General features: G+C 50.7%; 1 protein-coding gene across 1 annotated transcript in view; it reads left to right on the forward strand.

Moving 5' to 3' along the window:
* KIAA0930 (KIAA0930 ortholog) overlaps positions 1–20,732 on the forward strand; it is a 645,174-nt gene that overhangs the window by 381,389 nt on the left and 243,053 nt on the right. The window contains exon 3 of the mRNA XM_078673838.1: positions 7,343–7,450. Within this exon, the coding sequence (XP_078529964.1) occupies positions 7,343–7,450 (108 nt within the window). The remainder of the gene's footprint in view (positions 1–7,342; positions 7,451–20,732) is intronic.

A 20,732-nucleotide genomic window follows, 5' to 3' on the forward strand; every position in this document is an offset into this window, starting at 1 on the left:
CAGTGATGTTCGCCAAGAGCCACGCTGGGCTCTAAATCAACTGGTGCCCCCGGGGCACCTCGTGGCTCCAAAACGTGGAGATGCCCCCTGAGCCCTCAGGCTCGAAACACACGGGCGCCTCTCTTTGGGAGTCCCCCCTCTGGGGACTCGACGTGATTGTGGGGCGCTCAGAGCCTCTCAGGGCTCGTGAAGTAAAGAAATGCCCCCGGAGCCCTCAGGCTCCAACAACACATAGGCGCGAGGTCGCGCTACAGAGAGGGGGCGGGGCGGACACCGGCAAAGTGTCCCGACGCTCCCCCCCTCCTCTGCAGGCACCTACCGGTCTGGCGCTGGGCTTTCCAGCGGCGGCGGGTCTCTCCCGCTGGTCCCGGGGCTCTCCTCTCCTCTCGGGGAGCCTCGGCAGGCTCTCTCGCGGCTCGGCGGGGGAGGCGGGACTTCCGGTCGGCCTTTCTGGGGCCGCACTCTGATTGGCCAGCCGGCCCAGTGCTTCCGGGTCGTCGCGGGCAGCGCGGCGGCCCGTTTTCGGCAGGCAGGCGGCTTCCCAGGATCCGAGGAGTGGGCTCCCTCGTGAATCCAACAAATCGGCACTTGGGCAAAATAATACGGCAATGAGCGGGGTGGCACCCGCGCCGTCCCACCACCACACGGGGCGATCGGAGGCCGGGTGGGCACCGGCCTCTGCAGACCACAGCGCTCCCAAGCGCTGCAGGCAAAAATAGGCGCTTGTAAGCGCTAAACAGCAGCAAAAAGCGCTCCCAGGCGCTGGGGGTAAAATCCAGCGGTTCCAAGCGCTAGGCAGGCGATCTCAGAGCTCCTAGCGCTGAAGGGCAGAGAGCAGCGCTCTCAGGCTGCAGGCAATGAAGTCCTCAGTGCTCCCCAGCACTGGAGGACAGGACAGGGCTCCAGCAGGGGCTGGAGGCAGGCAGGGGGGCAAGGCTGGGCCAGCGCCAGCACACTGGGTCTCCAGGCAGGGAGACAGTCCAAGTGGCGGTCCTCCTGGCCCCAGCAGCAGCAACAGCCCCCTCTGGCAGGATCCAAAAGCAGAACAACATCTGTGGGGACACAGCCCCATTTTTATACAGTGCATTCCTTTGTCTGAAGGTGCAGAGTGGGGGCGGAACCAGTCGCAGCTGGTTCTTGAGTACTCTGTTTACCTCAACCACCCTCTCTATTCACTGGCAGGGCTTGGGTCATTAGACACACCACAGGGGGGCGGAGCCAGCATTGTGTGGGGAAAACCCAGCCCATCCAGGACACAGGTACACTCCTCCCACACATCACTCATGCTAATCTCCCACTCACCACCGGGCAGACCCATCCAGACTTCCTGGAGCCTGGCATGCCAGCCAGCTCCAGCCAATCACACGCCAGCACCCTCACAGCACACGTACAGCCATGTCTAGAAATGGCGCTTCGCTACTAGACACATACATGCTGCATACACCGTTGCGCAGCATTCACTCACACGAGTTCACACATACCAGACTCAAGCCTGTACACCCCACGCATCAGGAACTACCAGGGACACATACATTCCCCATGCATTCCTATGGGCGGGCAGGCCTAGCTCAGCACATGCACTCAGAGTGCGCACGCACTTTCCACTGGGACACAGTGAAAGTGCGCAGAATCCAAAAATCACCATCTCCAGGTCACCATTTCAAGCAAAAAGTCTAGGGGTGAACCTGCCCTAAGGGCCAAAGTCCAACAAGAATCATCGTCAAGTGTAGAATATCAGATCTTCATCATTATGGAATCTCAAGAACAATTAAGCAGTGTAGTGCTATCTCGCAAAGAGTTAGGCGTCCTTTGTGCTTAGTGAACGTGAGTGGGGTGGATGCCAAAGTGTTGGCAGAGTCAGGCTCTCCCTTTACCCTTATAAGTGAGAGAGTATGGTCAACGAATAGCAAGGGAAAGCGACACATACCAGAAGGAAAGTCTGCAGTGCGGGAGAGGGGGTTGGATTTGGGGTAGGGGGAGTTTGAACATGCATAAACAAGTATGAGGATACCAGGAATACAGCAGGGCAAATAGGAATGACAAATGTACTAGAAAAAATAGCTATGCAGTGGAGTGTCCTGTAAGCTAATGAGATGAAGGTATAAGATGATGCATTATACAAAAACTCAATAAAATGTGTTTACAAAACAAAATAGGCGAAGGAGTATGTGAGGATTTGTTCAAAACTCAGGGAGTTACTTTGAGATATTCTACAATAGGACCAGTTTGTTATGGAGGGTAAAATATTGATCTAGTGGGCAAATTCGAAGCGAATCTATGTTTCAAAGACCCCAAATCCCGAAGGATGGTGTATGTTGCAAAAGAAGATGCTAATTTGTTAGGGTGGCATGACCAAAGCAATCTGGGTATAATACTGAACTCCAACAATCCCTATCAAGTGATTTTAAAGAAAGAATTTATCGGTGTTCAAACTATTAAGGAAGAATCATGGGAGACAACATATGCTAGAGTTTTCAAACGGGAACTAGGTCTTTTTAAGGGATTTAAGCACAAAATAAGGTTCGTCGATGGAGCGGAAGCGGTTGTGCACGAGGTCCGTAGAGTACCTTTGGCTTTACGAGATGAGTTAAAGATAGAATTGAATAAGTTGTGTGCTAGCTTTGTAATAGAACCAATTGAGTTGTCGAACTGGGTTTCTCTGATTGTTCTGGCCAAGAAAGCCAATGGGGCCCTACGCATGTGTGTTGACTTACCCGATTTAAACCAGCACTTATGGGTAGATCAACACCCTTTGCCCAACATTACGGAAATGACATCCAGTCTCAAGGGTTGAGTTGTTCAGTTTAATAGATATGACATCAGCCTATCACCAGATCGATCTGCACCCTGACTCTAGACATTACACGGCCTTTATCACCCCTGGAAGGTTTATTCCATTTCAAACGCATGCCCTTTGAACTTGCTACTACGGTTTTTCAGAGGATTATGGAGAGCATGTTCAAGGAGATGTCCCGGGTGATGTCTTTTCAGGACAATGGGTTGGTGTCGATCAGAAACAACACAATGAAAGGTTGCACTCTATTGTCTAGGAGTTACACTAAGTCTTGAAAAATGCAAGTTGAATAGGGCCACCGTGGAGTATTTAGGCTACAAACTGTCAGCTGAGGGGGTGGAGCCCACGCCCAGGTTAGTAAAGGCGATTAGAAGATTTTAGCACACTTGAAGACAAGGATCATTTGAGATCCTTTATGGGACTCATTGAATTTTATGCAAGATTCATACCCAATTGTGCTGCAAAGACTTATCACATGAGGGACCTTCTCAAGAAGAACTTCATGTTCAGGTGGGGTAGCGAATGTACAGAAGAATTTGTATCAATGAAAATGGAGATTGCATATGCCCTTTCTTTAAAACCCTTTGATACCAGGGATCATACACTAATCATGACTGACCCAAGTCAGAAAGGGTTGGGTGCTGTGCTTATGCAACAAAAAGGGGGGATGGATGACTTGATAGCTTTTGTATCCAGGAATTTGAGAGAAGCTGAAGCAACGTATTCCGTTGTGGAACACGAGACTTTAGCCTGCTGGTGGGGCATCGTCCATTTTAAACATTATTTATGGGGTTCAAAATTCACAGTGAAGGTGGATCATAAACCTTTAGTTCAGCTACTCAATAAAAAGGGGGGTGATAAGGCAACCCCCTGGATTGCCAAGTGGGAATATAGACATTTGGAGCACAATTTTAAAATTGCATATGTTCCTGGCAAGAAGAATTTGTTGAAGAGAGCGTCTGTCTAGATTACCCAGTTGTGAGGACAATGGAGGTGGAGATGAAGAAAAGGATTTTGACTCTAAGATCATCTGCCATTCTGTATGTAATCCAAATGGTGCCATGTTGGAACAAGAGTGGAGAGGTGCTTATTAGATGGATGGGGAAATTAAAAAGGTCATGAGCCGGGTGCACATAGGCTGGACTGAAAGCTATTCAAGGGTCAGCTCTCTCAGTAAATACAAACACGTTTTTGAAGAGTTGTCGGTTGTTAATGGGTTAATGTATCTGGCTTCTTTACTTGTGTTCCCCGAAGCCAGCGGAACAGAGTTCTTACGTTAGCTCACGAGGGCCACATTGGCATGCGTGCCATGAAGAGGAGAATCGGGGAAATTTTCTGGTGGCTGGGTTTGGACAGGCAAGTAGAATACTTTGCGAGAGATTGCATGTACTGTGCTGTCGAAAGTAACTGTTCCCAGCCCTGTAGAAGCAGTTGAGGTGCCCACAAAGGCTTGGTCCAAACTTGCTATTGACATCATAGGTCCCATGTCACTGTCTGTCAGCTGTGTTCCTGAGTATGGCATAGTCCTTGTGGACTACTACAGTCGCTAGCCTGAGGTTACGTTTGTGAAAATGCCCACTGCAGTTTGTGTGATTGAATTTCTTGAATCATTGTTTGCAAGGGCAGGGGTTCCAGATGAGGTACTTTCCGATAATGGATGTCAATTCAATGCGACAAAATTTAGGGAGTTCATGGAATTTATGGGCACACTAGAACTTCTCTTCATCACCCAAGGAGCAATGGTCTCGTAGAGAGGTTTAATAGGGTGATCAAAGACAATGTACAACTGTCCAAAGCTAGTGGTTTAAATTGTAAGCTAGAACTGAAAAAACTGTTGTGGGCAGTGCGCACGACGGCCAACGCTGATGCAGAGGTTTCTCCATTCATATTGTTGAGAGGACCCTCTTCCAAAATGTTGAGGAGGTGTACGGGTGAGTTTGAGTTGCCTGAAGGGAAAATAAAGGAAGCAGATAGGAAGAGGGTTGAAGCTCAGAACAAATATGTTCAGCCAAGGGCCATAGAGCTAAGAGTAAATGTGGTTGATCAAGTGAGAGTAAAATGTTGTAGGATTCTTCCTAAGGGAGAGTCTAAGTTCTCTGAACTCAAGACTGTAATGAGAATCAACAGGAGTGCAGTGATATTGGAGGATGGCAGATGGTGGAACAAAAGAAAATCACTGTGCCTAAGTTACATCATGATAGTGGGTCTAGGGAGGATGGTTCTCAAGCCGATCACAGAGAGGAGCACCATGATGCCAGAGCCCGGGTGCCTTCTTCCAGGATAACTAAGTTGCCAACAAAGTTCTGAGAGTATGTTATGCATTAATCCAAATATTTATCTGCTATGTTAAAGTGTTTTGTTATGCATTAATCCAAATATTTCTGAACTATGTTATAGTGTTTAACGTATGTTCTTGAACTGAAATATGTCTGTATTATAAGATTGTATAGGAGGAAGATGTGTTGGGTTGCATTACTTATTACTTGTTCTCTCCCGTGGTCGCGTGCAGGGGCTTTAGTGGAATGTGGTTGTATGGGGTTCTGGAATGTGGTGGTTGGGAGGTGACGGTTGTTTTCACTGGAGAGCTGCCGAAGAATAAAGACTTACTTCTTGTCTGGAAGGCGTGATCCTTTCAGTAGTCAATTGTAAAGCAGTTTATCTCAATAGCACTAAAAGATATCTTTCTTAACTCGGCTATTAAGGGAAAGGTGTGTTGCTTGGGCAAGTAATAAATGGGAAAATGTAATAACTAGCCAACAATGTGACATAAATACAGATTTATAGAAACAACTTTGAAATTCACATTTGGGAATTTAGCAGCTAATTCTCTAAATTGCAGCCAAACTTCAAAGATTTCGTGTAAACTTTCAATGGATTAGATTCTTGCTGCCTGGATATTTTGCTCCCATTGAAAACCTCCTTGACGGACCCAGTTTAACTTCTCTCACAGGGACGTAAGTCATCCCCCTGCAGTGCAGGGGGACTTCAGTCCTTCAGGCGGGCCCCATTTAGCCCATAGCCAATTAATATATGTGAGATGTGGGAGGCACAGAGGCCTGTCATTACATTTTGCAGGGGGGCATCATTTTGTGTTACACTACTGTCCACTCGGTTCCACAGATGTAATTTTAACATGACGTAGAAGTATCTGAATGATCACAATTCTCTGTGCTAGTGTTTGTGGCCCGCTACACCCGGGACCTTGTACTTATAAGAATGACACATTATAACAGAGGCCTCTGCTAACAGAGCTGACACTCTGATACAACGGGTGATTATAGCAAGGTGGCCTAGCTGGTGAGTTTGAACCGCTGTTGGGGCTTGACCAAGCCGGATTTGCATTTGGTTGACAGCTGTCTACAACATCTTCAGTGAAGTAAAAAAATTATGCTTTGCTACTCAATAGACGTCTCACTGGTTACCTGGATTCAGGTGTGTCTATCTGTCTCTTTTCTGCTCTCCTTTTAGACTTGACAACATTTTCAGAGCTTTTATTCAGTGATTTTTTTTTTTAAGGAGTTTTATATAGCCAAACTTGACCCGGGGGTATCGGGTATCAGAGCACCGTACATAGCATCAATTGCATTACATGAGGACACATTTATTTTTGTTAGGCATAGGAGATTAAGTGATTTGCCTAGAATCACAGGATGTTCAGCGCCACTGCTGGGACTCGAACCCAGTTCCCCAGATTCGAGGTTGACCGCCCTAGCCATTATGCCAACTTCTGTCCCCATGTTTAAGACCTTTATAACAGGACTTGTTAGATGAGAATCTTACATTGGTAGTGCAACTGTAATTTGGGGGATTTTTTGCCTGAGGTACTAAGATAATGTGTTTGCCATTTCCTCTCTTGCCCCGCTGCCCAGCACCCTCTGTTAGTCCCATACCCTTTTTTTCACCTCCACTCTGTAAGTTTTACCTATTGAACGGTCCTGCATCTCAGTGTTCATAGAACCGGACTTGAGCAGTGCATAATTTGTAAAATAGTAAGTGCTGGTGCCAATTTTTTACTCAGAAGGCTGCAGCCGGAGCTGACTGATGTCAGGATTACTGAATACCAAGGCTGCGTAGCCTTGACTCCATCTCAAGCCTCTGTTTTCCACCACCGTACACTCACTCCTTATCATTTTATTTCCCTATTGTAGGTTCTTTTTCATCCATTCTTTATCCCTTTGTTACTCTTTTTTCTCTTTCTTCTCCTTTCCTCATTTATGTTTTTCTCTCTCTTTCTCTGGGTCAGAGTCTGATGATGAAAATCAAATGCTGGTCCCCAAAAATGTGTGCTGATGGGCACCACCTGCAACCACCGACTCACATTAGGCACTGAGCTAAAGATGACTCCGAAGATCGTCCCAGGCTTTAGTTAGTTACTCATGAGCGGAGCACAAAAGTCTTAGTTGTTAACATCAATATTCTGGGACGCTGCAGACTTTGAAATTGTGAAATATATTAACATATGAAGGTGTTGTTGTCCACAGCTTCTGCACGCAATCTATCACATGATTTGTAAATGATGTATTCAATGAGCATATTGTTCACTGCCAGCAGGTGGAGGTTGAAGTCTACCGGAAGGATTCCAAAAAGCTGCCTGGCCTTGGTGACCCCGACATTGACTGGGAGGAAAGTGTGTACCTGAACCTTGTTCTGCAGAAGGTAAAAAGAAAATTCTCATAACCTGCCCTCAGTAATAATGATTGAACAGTTTAGGTAGGGTTTCGTTTTTAATTGTCTAAATATATGAAGATTCGTCAAACAGCACCAAAGTTGTTCTTAGCAAACTTCCTTCCTTCCTTCCTGTAGGAAGGTAGATCCCTGACTATGGTTGCCCCCAACTTTTTGCCTGGTGTTTTGCTGGTTTGCTGACTTAGTTGACCTGGGGCCCTGCTATTCAGGACCCCAGGCCTACTGCTCTCTCTGTAAAATGGATTCCATGTACCCTAGGTACATATCTAATTGGATACTGAGTCACCTTATCAGTCCCTGTACGGTGTACCTTAGGTACCCAGGGCATAGGTGTACCCAGGGCCTACCAGGGGCTGCAGCATGTGTTATGCCACCCCTGGCTGGCCATCCAAATCTAACACAACTGGCTGCACGACAGCTGGGGCAAGGTGGTGTAATCACCCCTTGCTTTAGATATAGTATTCCTATATCTAACCCTAAAATGGGCACACAGATCTCCTATCAGTCACTCCTATGGCAGGCCTTGACAATCCTGAAGGCAGAGTGCTTGGAATCGTGTGAGATAGTGCTCTGGCATGAGCTGAGCCTGTCTGCGGCTTTCGGGATCTATCCCTTAGCCGTTTCCATGATATCGCATACAATATACTCTTAAGTGCATTATAATCCTCGCGGTTATATGCCAACTCTGGTATCGCTTTATCAAAACATGTCGAGTAAGGTGTCATACAAATTGGAATACTAACCCCTCGCCAATTCTGGCGACGGGGTTAGCATTCCACCCTTCTAGAGGGACACGACATGTATGTAACCTATAACCCGGTTAAAAGTCAGACAGAGCCTTAGCATCCACAAAATGGATGCTGCCACCGAGACACAAGCCTGCCCTCCTGCTGCTGGGAGTCCTCCCAGAGCAGGAGGCAAGGACAAAGGGTTTCCTGCCAGGGGCGGTGCCAGCACCGTCCCAGACAGGGTTTTGTGTATTCCAGGTAGGCAGGGCTACAGAGGAAGGTGACTGCAAGTGGCACCCCGGTGCTCACTGTGCATAGGCCGGCTGAAACCAGTTCCAGGGGCACTCCAGCCCCTGGCCTGGGGAAAGCCCGCCAAAGGAGAGGGGTGTAACCACCCCCCTCCTGGTCCCACCCATAGGGCAGGACTTAGTCGCGTGCCAGCCCCCTTTTCCCAGATAAAGGTAGGAGCAGGCCCCCTTCCAAATTAGATCATCTTTGGAATCACGACACGACTTTCTACGAAAGGACATCAAGATTTCTTCTTCAAGATTCTCCCTTGTGACTAAGGAGTAGTCACCCTGCATCCGCAGGCACCATCTTAAGAACACTGCGGTCTGCTGCAAGTCCTTCCTCCGGAATCTGACTGCCCAGCTCGACGAGAACCGGCTTCCCTGGCACCTCTGACCTCTACCCACCTCTACAGCCAAGCTGAGAACCGTGGGTGCGACGAGACCTCGAGGGACCGGCCATCTTCAAGACTGCACGACTTCTTTCCAGCACGACCGCCGAGGGATCCTCTGGTGAGTGCTTTGGGGACCGAGAAGCCCTGACCCTGAGCAGCTCCAGCACCGAAGTTCAGCCTCCCAGCATCTCCACGATCTGCGTGGGGCCCTTCTGCTTTTTGCTGCTCACCGCGTTGTTTGGCTACTAGCCCGCTGGCTTGTGGCCTTCCTAACGACGCCCGACGACATCACTGCTGCTGGTCTGGTTGCTCCAGACTGGCCCTTGCTCCCTTCCAAAAGAGGAGCACCCCGGACCCTCCTGGTCCACTCCAGACGCCATTTTAGGTCCACCGCGTGGGCTTGAATTTGCCAAGACTTGTTGCCCCAATCCTGGGTCCAGCGACGTCGAGAGCATCATCCATCGTGGGACAGCTCGTACCTCCATCCTGGTCGCCGACAACGCCTCCTGGTCCGTGAGACTACAGAGCCCAGCAGCGCCCACTCACCTGACTGCGGTGACTTCGCCCGGTGCCATCCTGGTGCCCACTTAATCACTGGCTAGTGATTCAAGAACTTGGTCCCCTCTGCTTTCAGGTTTTCTTCTTCCCTGATCCAGGCTTGGATCTCTTCGAACTTTTCTTCACTGGCCGCCTGCCAGCAACTTCTTCTTCAGGCTCCTGGTTCGTCAACGAGGAATCCCGACGTCTTTTCAGACCTATGCAGCCGCAGCCCCTGGGCTAGGTAACTTCGGCATTTCGGTGCCCCAGCATAGCCTCACTATCCAAGGGTCCAGATCCACTGTCGTTTTCGACCTACCTAGTCGGGTTCGCCCGAGAACAGTAACTTTGTGATTTCTAGCTTCCATAGGCTTTTTCCCGCCTTACGCGTGAGAGTTCCCACTCTGCACGTGGCTCCCCTAGGCCTCCTGCTCCTAACCTGAGTGTTCAGTATTGTAGGCCTAGCGTTTCTAAAGCCTCTGAGAATCGTTACTTACCTGCTAGTAATTCGCATTCCACTTTTAGAGTATATGGTTTTTCGTGCCCCTCGGGCATTTGTATATACTGTGCTAACTTAAGTATTTTCGTAAGAGTTTTGTTGTGTGCCTAGCACCCTGTCCTCATAAAGAGTACAGGGTTGTTGTGATTCTAATAAATACACTGTTTATTTTCATAACACTTGTGTGGTGTCCTTTCACTGGGTGTTCAAGGGGTAATGTGATGGTAAAACAGCTGGCTTAACACGCCCTCTAGAGTCTTAGCCTTCGACTGCTCGTATCCATGCTACTAGGATAGCTGGTCTATAAGGTTGACTTACAACCAATCATCAATAAGGGTTGTTTGGACTGATATATAGTGATCACTAGAATAGTGAGCACTGCACATCAGGCCAACTTCTCACATTGGTGAGCAGCGGTTGGGATTTGAGCTTGCTGTTGTTTTACCACACATATCCTAAGAATATCTTGTGAAAGATCACATAAGTACTAAAGGTACATATAACTTAGCTTAGAATACTCTGAGTTCTACTGAACCAGCTGTTGTAGCTCCTAGGGCCTAGCACACCCTAAACTACAACTCTAGCAAGGGATCAGTAGGCAAACATATAGTGTAGGTAAGTGCACCACTTACACCTCACTAGAAAAGCATGTCTACCCATGGAGAGTCTACTGAGACTCCCCTTGTGGTTATTGACCCTCCACAGGTCAAATCAAGATATGCAGCTCTCAGTTTCCAGGAGATGAGACAAGTGTGTACCTCCAGGAAACTGAAACAGGGGTCTAATCCCACCATTCCCTTTCTGATAGGTCTCTTAGAGACATATGATGCCAGAAAGATTTCTCAGTTAGATGGGAATATGCCAGCCTTAGAGGGTACCACTGGGGATCCAGACCTCCTTGACACTGAAAATGCAGTTGAGGAGGAGGATCTAGAGGAACTCTCTGAGGGTGAGGCAAACAAGGGTCCTGAGTTAGTCAGCAGACTCACTAGGGCCAACTTAGACCTACTTGGGGAAGGATCTGGGGGACCCCCAGTACTGACCCTGATGAGGCCTAACCTTGGAGTTAGGAGAGATAGATCTCTTTCTAGGGACTCCATTAGATCTCTGCACTCTAATGCCTCTTCTCAGAGGAGAGGGAACTCTCCACAAAGGAGATTGACTTCCCCTCAGAGAAAAGAGCATGAAGCAAGGATGAGACAAGCTAAACTGAGGATTGAAAGGGAAGAACTTGCCCTGGCCAAAGAGAAGCTTGCCTTTGCTAGAGAGCAGCAGATGAGTGGGTTAGCACCCACTGGTGGCAGCAATCTCCCAAGAGAAAAAGAGAAGGGTTTAGATACTAAACACTTGACAAAGATAGTGCCCCCCTTTAAGCAAGGGGGTGACATCCAGAAATGGATGGCTGCTTTGGAGAGGGCCTGCACTGTGCAGTGCATTCCCCAGAGTCAGTGGGCAGCTATACTGTGGCTCTCCTTTGATGGCAAAGGTAGAGATAAGCTCCTCACTACAAGAGTTGAGGATGCTAACAATTACCAGGTCCTGAAAAATGCACTGGTTGATGGGTTTGGCTTAACCACTGAGCAGTACAGGTTGCTGTTCAGAGACACCCAGAAAACTCAGTCTCAGGACTGGTCTGACTTTGTTGATTGTGCCACTAAGGCTTTGGAAGGCTGGCTACTGGGTAGCAAGGTTACTGACTTCACAGGATTGTATAATCTTATTATGAGAGAGCAAGTCTTAAATAATTGTCAGAACCAGTTATTACACCAGCACCTGGTAGACTCTGATCTGACCTCTCCACAAGAATTGGGTAAGAGGGCAGACAAATGGGTCAGAACCAGGATTAGGCCCAAGAACCAAGGTGGTGACCAGAAAAAGGAATCAACCAAGCCTCAAGAGAAGGGTGGGAATAAATCTCCAGATCAAACCACATCAGGGCCCCAAAAATCCTCTGAGGGGGGTGGGTCCCAGAATCCTTCTAATAACCAGAAGAAACCTTATTGTTATCCCTGTAAACAGGTGGGTCATTTGAAAACTGACAGCAGTTGCCCAAAGAATAACAATAAGGAGAACATACCCCCAAGTAACATTCCCAAACCTCCTGTTACTATTAGTAGTAATCCCCCAGGTGGTGGGAGTGCCCCCAAGAATTTGGGTGCATTTACTTTGGGAGTTCCTGGGGACTCTGGCCTAACCAGGTCCCCAAACTTAGATACTCTTGTCTGTGAGACTGGCATGGGGTTTGCCAACTTCACAACTTGTCCCAACACTTTGAGCAAGTACAGACAGGAGCCCCTCATCAATGGTATAAAAGTTGAGGCCTATAGAGATACAGGGGCTAGCATCACTATGGTGACTGAGAGTCTAGTCCCCTCAAGGCAACTTTTACCTGGTGCCACATACCAGGTGACCAATATTGATGGAGTACAGAGAGATCATCCCATGGCAGTGGTCAATCTCAGCTGGGGAGGTGTCACTGGCCACAAGAGAGGGGCAGTGTCATCAAACTTGCCTGTAGATTGCCTACTGGGGAATGATTTAGAGCTCTCAGCCTGGGCTGAAGTAGAGCAAGAAACCCATTCTAAAATGGTAAACTTCCATGGTAAGGTTAGTGGGGCAGTGATAGCCACAGCCCCAGTCCAGGATGTCCTCCCTGAACAGGTCAGGAGGGCTGTGCCAGTCACAGCCCAATCTCAGACAACTTCCTTCCCAGAACAGGTTGTCAAGGCTGTGATGGTCACAGCCCACACCCAAACTGAGCCCCCTCCTGAAAAGGTTGGGAGAGTTGTGATGGCCACAGCTCAAACTCAGACAGATGATAGTGTTGTGAAGCCTGAAACTATGGATCACTCCACTCAGACAGAGAGTATTGAGGAGGAAGAGAAATCTCCCTCCCACCAGACTTTAGGAAAGGATCAGCCTCCTCAGGGAACTGATCTGACCCCTTGTGAAGGAACTGCCCCAGAGGTAGTCAGGCCTAGCCTGGCAGAGCCTCTGATGTCAGTGGACCCTTCCAAGGTGGGACCCAGTCTGGAGCAGGTAACCTGCCCCTCTCTACCCTGCCTCAGTCAGCCCAGGGCTGTAGAGGTCAGGGAGGCCAGTGTTGGACCCCAGAGGGCCCCCTGTCCAAAAGAATTCCCCAATCAGCAGATTAAGGGCACTGAAGCTAGTAGTCCTAGCCAAGTGAAAATAAAACCAACTCCTGAGGGATCCCCCTTAAATTTAGTTAGGGACCTCCCACAGATGGAAACTGTTGGGCACAGCCAAACTTGGGACCTGAGGGCCCCAGACCTGACCTGTCCCTCCAGTAAGCCAAACAGAGGGACCCAGCCTCCAGCTTTAGGTAGCCAGAGGTTGACCCTGAGAGCTCACAGCAACTCAGTCCTGGAAAGAAAGGCACACATGGTAGATGGTGATTGGAGGAAGTTGAGCCCAACATTAGTGGAGTCTCACTTCAGTACTCCATCCCAGCACCAGCCTTTTACTTTGCCAAAACACACCACAGGTAGAGATTCCCTATGGTGGAGACCCTCAGATACCCTTAGGGTGAGGGATTGCTTAGTGGACCATGAGATAGGGGGTAACCATGCCAGTGCTGGTACTTCCTTATATGGCCACTCAGGCAATATAGGCTTACCTGGCAAGGATAGCCTTATCTCCTTTCGTTTAGGGGGGGGGGTTATGTAGGAAGGTAGATCCCTGACTATGGTTGCCCCCAACTTTTTGCCTGATGTTTTGCTGGTTTGCTGACTTAGTTGACCTGGGGCCCTGCTATTCAGGACCCCAGGCCTACTGCTCTCTCTGTAAAATGGATTCCATGTACCCTAGGTACATATCTAATTGGATACTGAGTCACCTTATCAGTCCCTGTACGGTGTACCTTAGGTACCCAGGGCATAGGTGTACCCAGGGCCTACCAGGGGCTGCAGCATGTGTTATGCCACCCCTGGCTGGCCATCCAAATCTGACACAACTGGCTGCACGACAGCTGGGGCAAGGTGGTGTAATCACCCCTTGCTTTAGATATAGTATTCCTATATCTAACCCTAAAATGGGCACACAGATCTCCTATCAGTCACTCCTATGGCAGGCCTTGACAATCCTGAAGGCAGAGTGCTTGGAATCGTGTGAGATAGTGCTCTGGCATGAGCTGAGCCTGTCTGCGGCTTTCGGGATCTATCCCTTAGCCGTTTCCATGATATCGCATACCATATACTCTTAAGTGCATTATAATCCTCGCGGTTATATGCCAACTCTGGTATCGCTTTATCAAAACATGTCGAGTAAGGTGTCATACGAATTGGAATACTAACCCCTCGCCAATTCTGGCGACGGGGTTAGCATTCCACCCTTCTAGAGGGACACGACATGTATGTAACCTATAACCCGGTTAAAAGTCAGACAGAGCCTTAGCATCCACAAAATGGATGCTGCCACCGAGACACAAGTCTGCCCTCCTGCTGCTGGGAGTCCTCCCAGAGCAGGAGGCAAGGACAAAGGGTTTCCTGCCAGGGGCGGTGCCAGCACCGTCCCAGACAGGGTTTTGTGTATTCCAGGTAGGCAGGGCTACAGAGGAAGGTGACTGCAAGTGGCACCCCGGTGCTCACTGTGCATAGGCCGGCTGAAACCAGTTCCAGGGGCACTCCAGCCCCTGGCATGGGGAAAGCCCGCCAAAGGAGAGGGGTGTAACCACCCCCCTCCTGGTCCCACCCATAGGGCACGACTTAGTCGCGTGCCAGCCCCCTTTTCCTAGATGAAGGTAGGAGCAGGCCCCCTTCCAAATTAGATCATCTTTGGAATCAAGACACGACTTTCTACGAAAGGACATCAAGATTTCTTCTTCAAGATTCTCCCTTGTGACTAAGGAGTAGTCACTCTGCATCCGCAGGCACCATCTTAAGAACACTGCGGTCTGCTGCAAGTCCTTCCTCCGGAATCTGACTGCCCAGCTCGACGAGAACCAGCTTCCCTGGCACCTCTGACCTCTACCCACCTCTACAGCCAAGCTGAGAACCGTGGGTGCGACGAGACCTCGAGGGACCGGCCATCTTCAAGACTGCACGACTTCTTTCCAGCACGACCGCCGAGGGATCCTCTGGTGAGTGCTTTGGGGACCGAGAAGCCCCGACCCTGAGCAGCTCCAGCACCGAAGTTCAGCCTCCCAGCATCTCCACGATCTGCGTGGGGCCCTTCTGCTTTTTGCTGCTCACCGCGTTGTTTGGCTACTAGCCCGCTGGCTTGTGGCCTTCCTAACGACGCCCGACGACATCACTGCTGCTGGTCTGGTTGCTCCAGACTGGCCCTTGCTCCCTTCCAAAAGAGGAGCACCCCGGACCCTCCTGGTCCACTCCAGACGCCATTTTAGGTCCACCGCGTGGGCTTGAATTTGCCAAGACTTGTTGCCCCAATCCTGGGTCCAGCGACGTCGAGAGCATCATCCATCGTGGGACAGCTCGTACCTCCATCCTGGTCGCCGACAACGCCTCCTGGTCCGTGAGACTACAGAGCCCAGCAGCGCCCACTCACCTGACTGCGGTGACTTCGCCCGGTGCCATCCTGGTGCCCACTTAATCACTGGCTAGTGATTCAAGAACTTGGTCCCCTCTGCTTTCAGGTTTTCTTCTTCCCTGATCCAGGCTTGGATCTCTTCGAACTTTTCTTCACTGGCCGCCTGCCAGCAACTTCTTCTTCAGGCTCCTGGTTCGTCAACGAGGAATCCCGACGTCTTTTCAGACCTATGCAGCCGCAGCCCCTGGGCTAGGTAACTTCGGCATTTCGGTGCCCCAGCATAGCCTCACTATCCAAGGGTCCAGATCCACTGTCGTTTTCGACCTACCTAGTCGGGTTCGCCCGAGAACAGTAACTTTGTGATTTCTAGCTTCCATAGGCTTTTTCCCGCCTTACGCGTGAGAGTTCCCACTCTGCACGTGGCTCCCCTAGGCCTCCTGCTCCTAACCTGAGTGTTCAGTATTGTAGGCCTAGCGTTTCTAAAGCCTCTGAGAATCGTTACTTACCTGCTAGTAATTCGCATTCCACTTTTAGAGTATATGGTTTTTCGTGCCCCTCGGGCATTTGTATATACTGTGCTAACTTAAGTATTTTCGTAAGAGTTTTGTTGTGTGCCTAGCATCCTGTCCTCATAAAGAGTACAGGGTTGTTGTGATTCTAATAAATACACTGTTTATTTTCATAACACTTGTGTGGTGTCCTTTCACTGGGTGTTCAAGGGGTAATGTGATGGTAAAACAGCTGGCTTAACACGCCCTCTAGAGTCTTAGCCTTAGACTGCTCGTATCCATGCTACTAGGATAGCTGGTCTATAAGGTTGACTTACAACCAATCATCAATAAGGGTTGTTTGGACTGATATATAGTGATCACTAGAATAGTGAGCACTGCACATCAGGCCAACTTCTCACACTTCCTTCCTCCTGTTCCTCCCTCCCTCCCTCCCTCCCTCCCTCCTTCCCTCCCTCAGTAGGTAGTTATCTTCCTTCCTTCCTTCCTTCCTTCCTTCCTTCCTTCCTTCCTTCCTTCCTTCCTTCCTTCCTTCCTTCCTTCCTTCCTTCCTTCCTTCCTTCCTTCCTTCCTTCCTTCCCTCCCTCCCTCCTTCCCTCCTTCCCTCCTTCCCTCCTTCCCTCCTTCCCTCCCTCAGTAGGTAGTAATATTAGGACCTAGTTTTCATAGGAAAAGCATTTTTTTATTTATTTCAACATCTTTTTATTAAGTCTCAGTTTGAGACACACATAAGAAAAGGGTCACATTGACACAGCGATAAGCCTACAACCCTCATGGGGCCGGCCGCGTGAAAGAACTCATGCTGCGAACTCTGTGTGGATCGATGTCTCCAAACACACTTGCCGAACTGCACGTTAAGATCAATCAAGATCCCATTAAGTCGCTTCAAGAAGGAGGCCAAAAAGCGCTGTCCAGCACACCCCAATGATACCCCGCCTTATATATCTTCCCACGAGGCGGGCAGGTACAAACATATTAAACAGAAACAAATAACCGGCCCTAGGGGCCCAACAGTCAACCAGAGGCCTAGTAGAAGGCAGGCCAAAGAGTAAAGCAGAGGTTAGAGGGAGCAGAGAGGAAGAGCTGAGGAAGAGCAGAGGAGGTTAGGGGGGACAGCCACAGCAGCGAGGGTGTCACAGGTTGCGAGGGGTAAAGGGGAGCACCGCATCTTTCACCAACTGCAATGCTCGCAGCGCTGGGGGCATATTCGCTCTTGCAAAGATAAGCCACTAGTGGCCGCCAAACCTTTTCAAAGCGGGTCGCGCGAGACTGTAGCCTAGCCGAGAGCAATTCCATAGTGATGACTTGCCACAGTCTGCCGAACCACACAGCTAGAGGGGGGGCCTCCACCTTCTTCCAATACAGAGCGATAAGTTGTCTGGCGGCACCCAACATTTGCATCGCTAAAGTCCAGTCACTGCGGGTCAGGGCCAGCAAGTCAATAGGTTTGAGTCCCAGCAGTATTGTGCTAGCAGCATCAGGCAGAGGAAATCCCAGCACCCCCCGAATGTGGCTCAGCACCTCCTTCCAAAAGATAGCGATCACCGGGCAGGTCCACCAGATGTGCATGAAGTCACCAGGCACATGATGGCATCTCCAGCAACCGGGCGGTACAGAGGGGAACATCTTGTGCAGGCGTTGGGGCGTATAATACCACTGCGTCATTACTTTATACGCATTTTCTTGTTGCGGCACACTGCGATACACCCTAGGAACATCCCTCCAGAGGCGGGTCCACTGCGCATGATCAATATCAGCACCTAGAGTCTCCTGCCAGTGTCGCTGATACGGGTGAGCAGGGGGAGTAAGAGGATGCTGCAGAATCTGATAAATTTTTGATATTAGGCCCTTCGTGCCCGCACCCGAGCGGGCCAGCCTCTCGAACGGGGTGAAGGCCCGAGTGGCCCCAGGGTATATCGCATCCGATAGGGCCCAGTGACGCAACTGTAAAAACTGCAATTCAGCCTCCGGGGGAAGCTGGAACTCCTCCCGACAGTGGGCAAAGGACTTAATGGAGCTTCCGTCAAAGAGATCCGTAAGGACTTTGCAGTCTTCTCGTGTCCACCTGCGAAAGGCGGGAGTGTGGTTAGCCGGTGGGAACCACGGATTATCCTCTATGGGGGTGTGCGGGGCGGGGAAAGTCGTCAAGCCTTTCCGCACCGCCACCTTGTCCCACACGTCCAGGACCGTTCTTGTGGGAACCGCCAAATAAGCACTAGGGGACCGTCCCGCCCTATGGGTCCAAGCGAGGTTCCAGATCGTGCGACCCGCGACCGCCCGGTCCAGATGCAGCCACCCCTTCTCGCTCCGCCTAATACCCCACTCTATCACAAACCGCAAGTGAGCGGCCCAATAATAGTCTACCAGATTCGGGCACCCCAGCACTCCACGATCTCTCGGGGCCATAAGGAGTGACTGAGAGAAGCGGGGTCTCTTGCCCCCCCAGATGAATTTAGTACAGTCCCTTTGCAAGGCTCTAATCTTCGGCAGAGGGATAGGTGTAGGAAGGCATTGGAACAGGTAGAGTATTTTAGGCAATATAGACATTTTGATCGCGTTCAATCTGCCCAGCCAAGAGGGGATAAGAGGTTTCCACCGTTGCAGATCAGTGAGAACGGATTTGCGACAATCCGCCCAATTGAGCGCCGACCAGCCTTCCAAAGAGGGAGTCAGGGAGAGGCCGAGGTACCGGATATGTTGGTCCGTCCACCGGTAGGGGCACAGCACCTCCAGGGGAGGAACATCAGCCCGAGGGATCGTGAGGTTAAGCACCCATGACTTATCGTGATTAATTTTCAAGCCAGAGGCGCTTTCGAAGGAGCAGAGCACCTCATGGAGCGCCGGCAAGGACCGCCTCGGTTCCGTTAGAGTGAGGATGAGATCGTCTGCGTATAACGCCACTTTATGAGTTTGCCCCCCCATCTGAACGCCGCAAATGTCCGGGTGTCGCCTGATCAGGTCCGCCAGTGGTTCAATCGCCAGGGCGAACAGCAATGGCGATAGAGGGCAGCCCTGCCTAGTCCCTCTGCCAATGGCGAACGGTTCTGTCAACCTCCCATTCACCCTGACCCTCGCCCTCGGTGCCACATAAGGCGCCATGATCCTGGCAATCATCCTCGGGCCGAGCCCCATCCTACAGAGGACCGCTTGGAGAAACCCCCAATCCACGTGATCAAACGCTTTCTCAGCGTCTAACGACAGGAGGCACGCCGGAATGTGCCAGTGATGCACCTTCCCTACCAAATGTGCCAGTCTCCGCACATTGTCTGCCCCTTGACGGCCCCGGATGAAGCCCACCTGGTCAGGGTCCACGAGGTCCGGCATGTGGGGATCAAGTCTCTTAGCCAGCACCTTCGTGTAAATTTTAAAATCAGTGTTAAGCAGCGCAATCGGGCGGTATGATGAGCAAAGCGCCGGATCTTTCCCAGGCTTAGGGACTAGAGCTATTTCCGCCATTCCCATGTCCGGAGAGGGACCCTGGCCACCATCGAAGGAAGCAAAGAGTCTGAGGAGATAAGGACCTAGCTGTTCCCGGAATAGGCGGTAAAAGGAAAGCGGTAAGCCGTTAGGGCCCGGTGTCTTCCCCAAGTTCAGATCCTTGATGGCCTCAGTCACCTCGGCAAGCGAAAGTGGCTCCTCTAACCGTTCCGCCGCTTCGGGATGTAAGCGCGTCCCGCCATAGTGCTCCAGAACCTCCTCTGGCGGGGTAGCACCAGTCGGAGCCGCCGTGTACAAGGAGGCGTAATAGTCTCGGAACGCCTTCATTTTAGCTTCCATCGCCGTTGCCCGAGACCCGTCCGGGAGCATCACTTTCGCTATGTGGGATCTGGCCGCCTTGACCCTCAGTCGTCTCGCCAAAAGCTTCCCCACTTTGTCCCCACCGTCAAAATGCATGCGCTTTAGTGCTAAGAGGGATTTCTCCGCCCGGTTCGCCCGTAGCATGCGCAATTGCCCCCGCAGGTTCGCTAGGCGCCTCCGCGTCTTCAGAGTGGATTCTTCTTGATTCTGCGCCTCTGCCCCCCGCAAATCCGCCACCAGGCCCTCCTCCACTGCCCTCCGCTCACGCGCTCTCGCAATCTCGAGGGAGGTGATGTGTCCCCGAATTGTAGCCTTGAAGGCGTCCCACACCACCGGGAACGGCGTTTCTGGCAGATCGTTGAACTCAAAGTAGGAGGTTATGGCCGTGCGGATGTCGTCAACCGACGCCGTATCTCTGAGGAGGTGTGGGGGTAGATGCCACTTCCGTTCCCTAGGGGGACCACTCCGCAGATCTCTGAGGTGTAACTCCACATGCGCATGATCCGAGATGGATATGTCCGACATTTCCACATCCACCACATCACCAATCAGGTCATGTGATACGAACAAATGATCGATGCGGGAGTAAGAGCGGTGAGCACTAGAATAAAAAGAGTAGTACCTCTTGTCGGGAGAGAAGTAGCGCCATGCGTCGAAGAGGCCCAAATCGCCTATCTGTTTGCGCAGCGCCGAGGACATCGCCCCCGCCCCATGAAAGGAGCCCGCACTCCGGTCCATCGTAGGGCACCATACCAGGTTAAGGTCGCCCCCTAGAATAATCGAGGGTCCACCCCGAAGGACATGAGCACGCAGAAGATCCCGAAGGAAGCGATCCTGTGCCAGGTTGGGCGCATACACATTGCACAACGTAAGACGGCGGGAGCCCACCTCGACCGAAACCTTGAGGAAGCGACCGTCACCACCCCGGAAGAGCTTGTCAGAACCCCGCCTGATGCCAGCTTTACACAAAACTGCTACCCCAGCCGTTTTC

This window comes from Lissotriton helveticus, chromosome 1_1 (genome assembly GCF_964261635.1).
Source record: "Lissotriton helveticus chromosome 1_1, aLisHel1.1, whole genome shotgun sequence".
NCBI classification, from domain to species: Eukaryota; Metazoa; Chordata; class Amphibia; order Caudata; family Salamandridae; genus Lissotriton; species Lissotriton helveticus.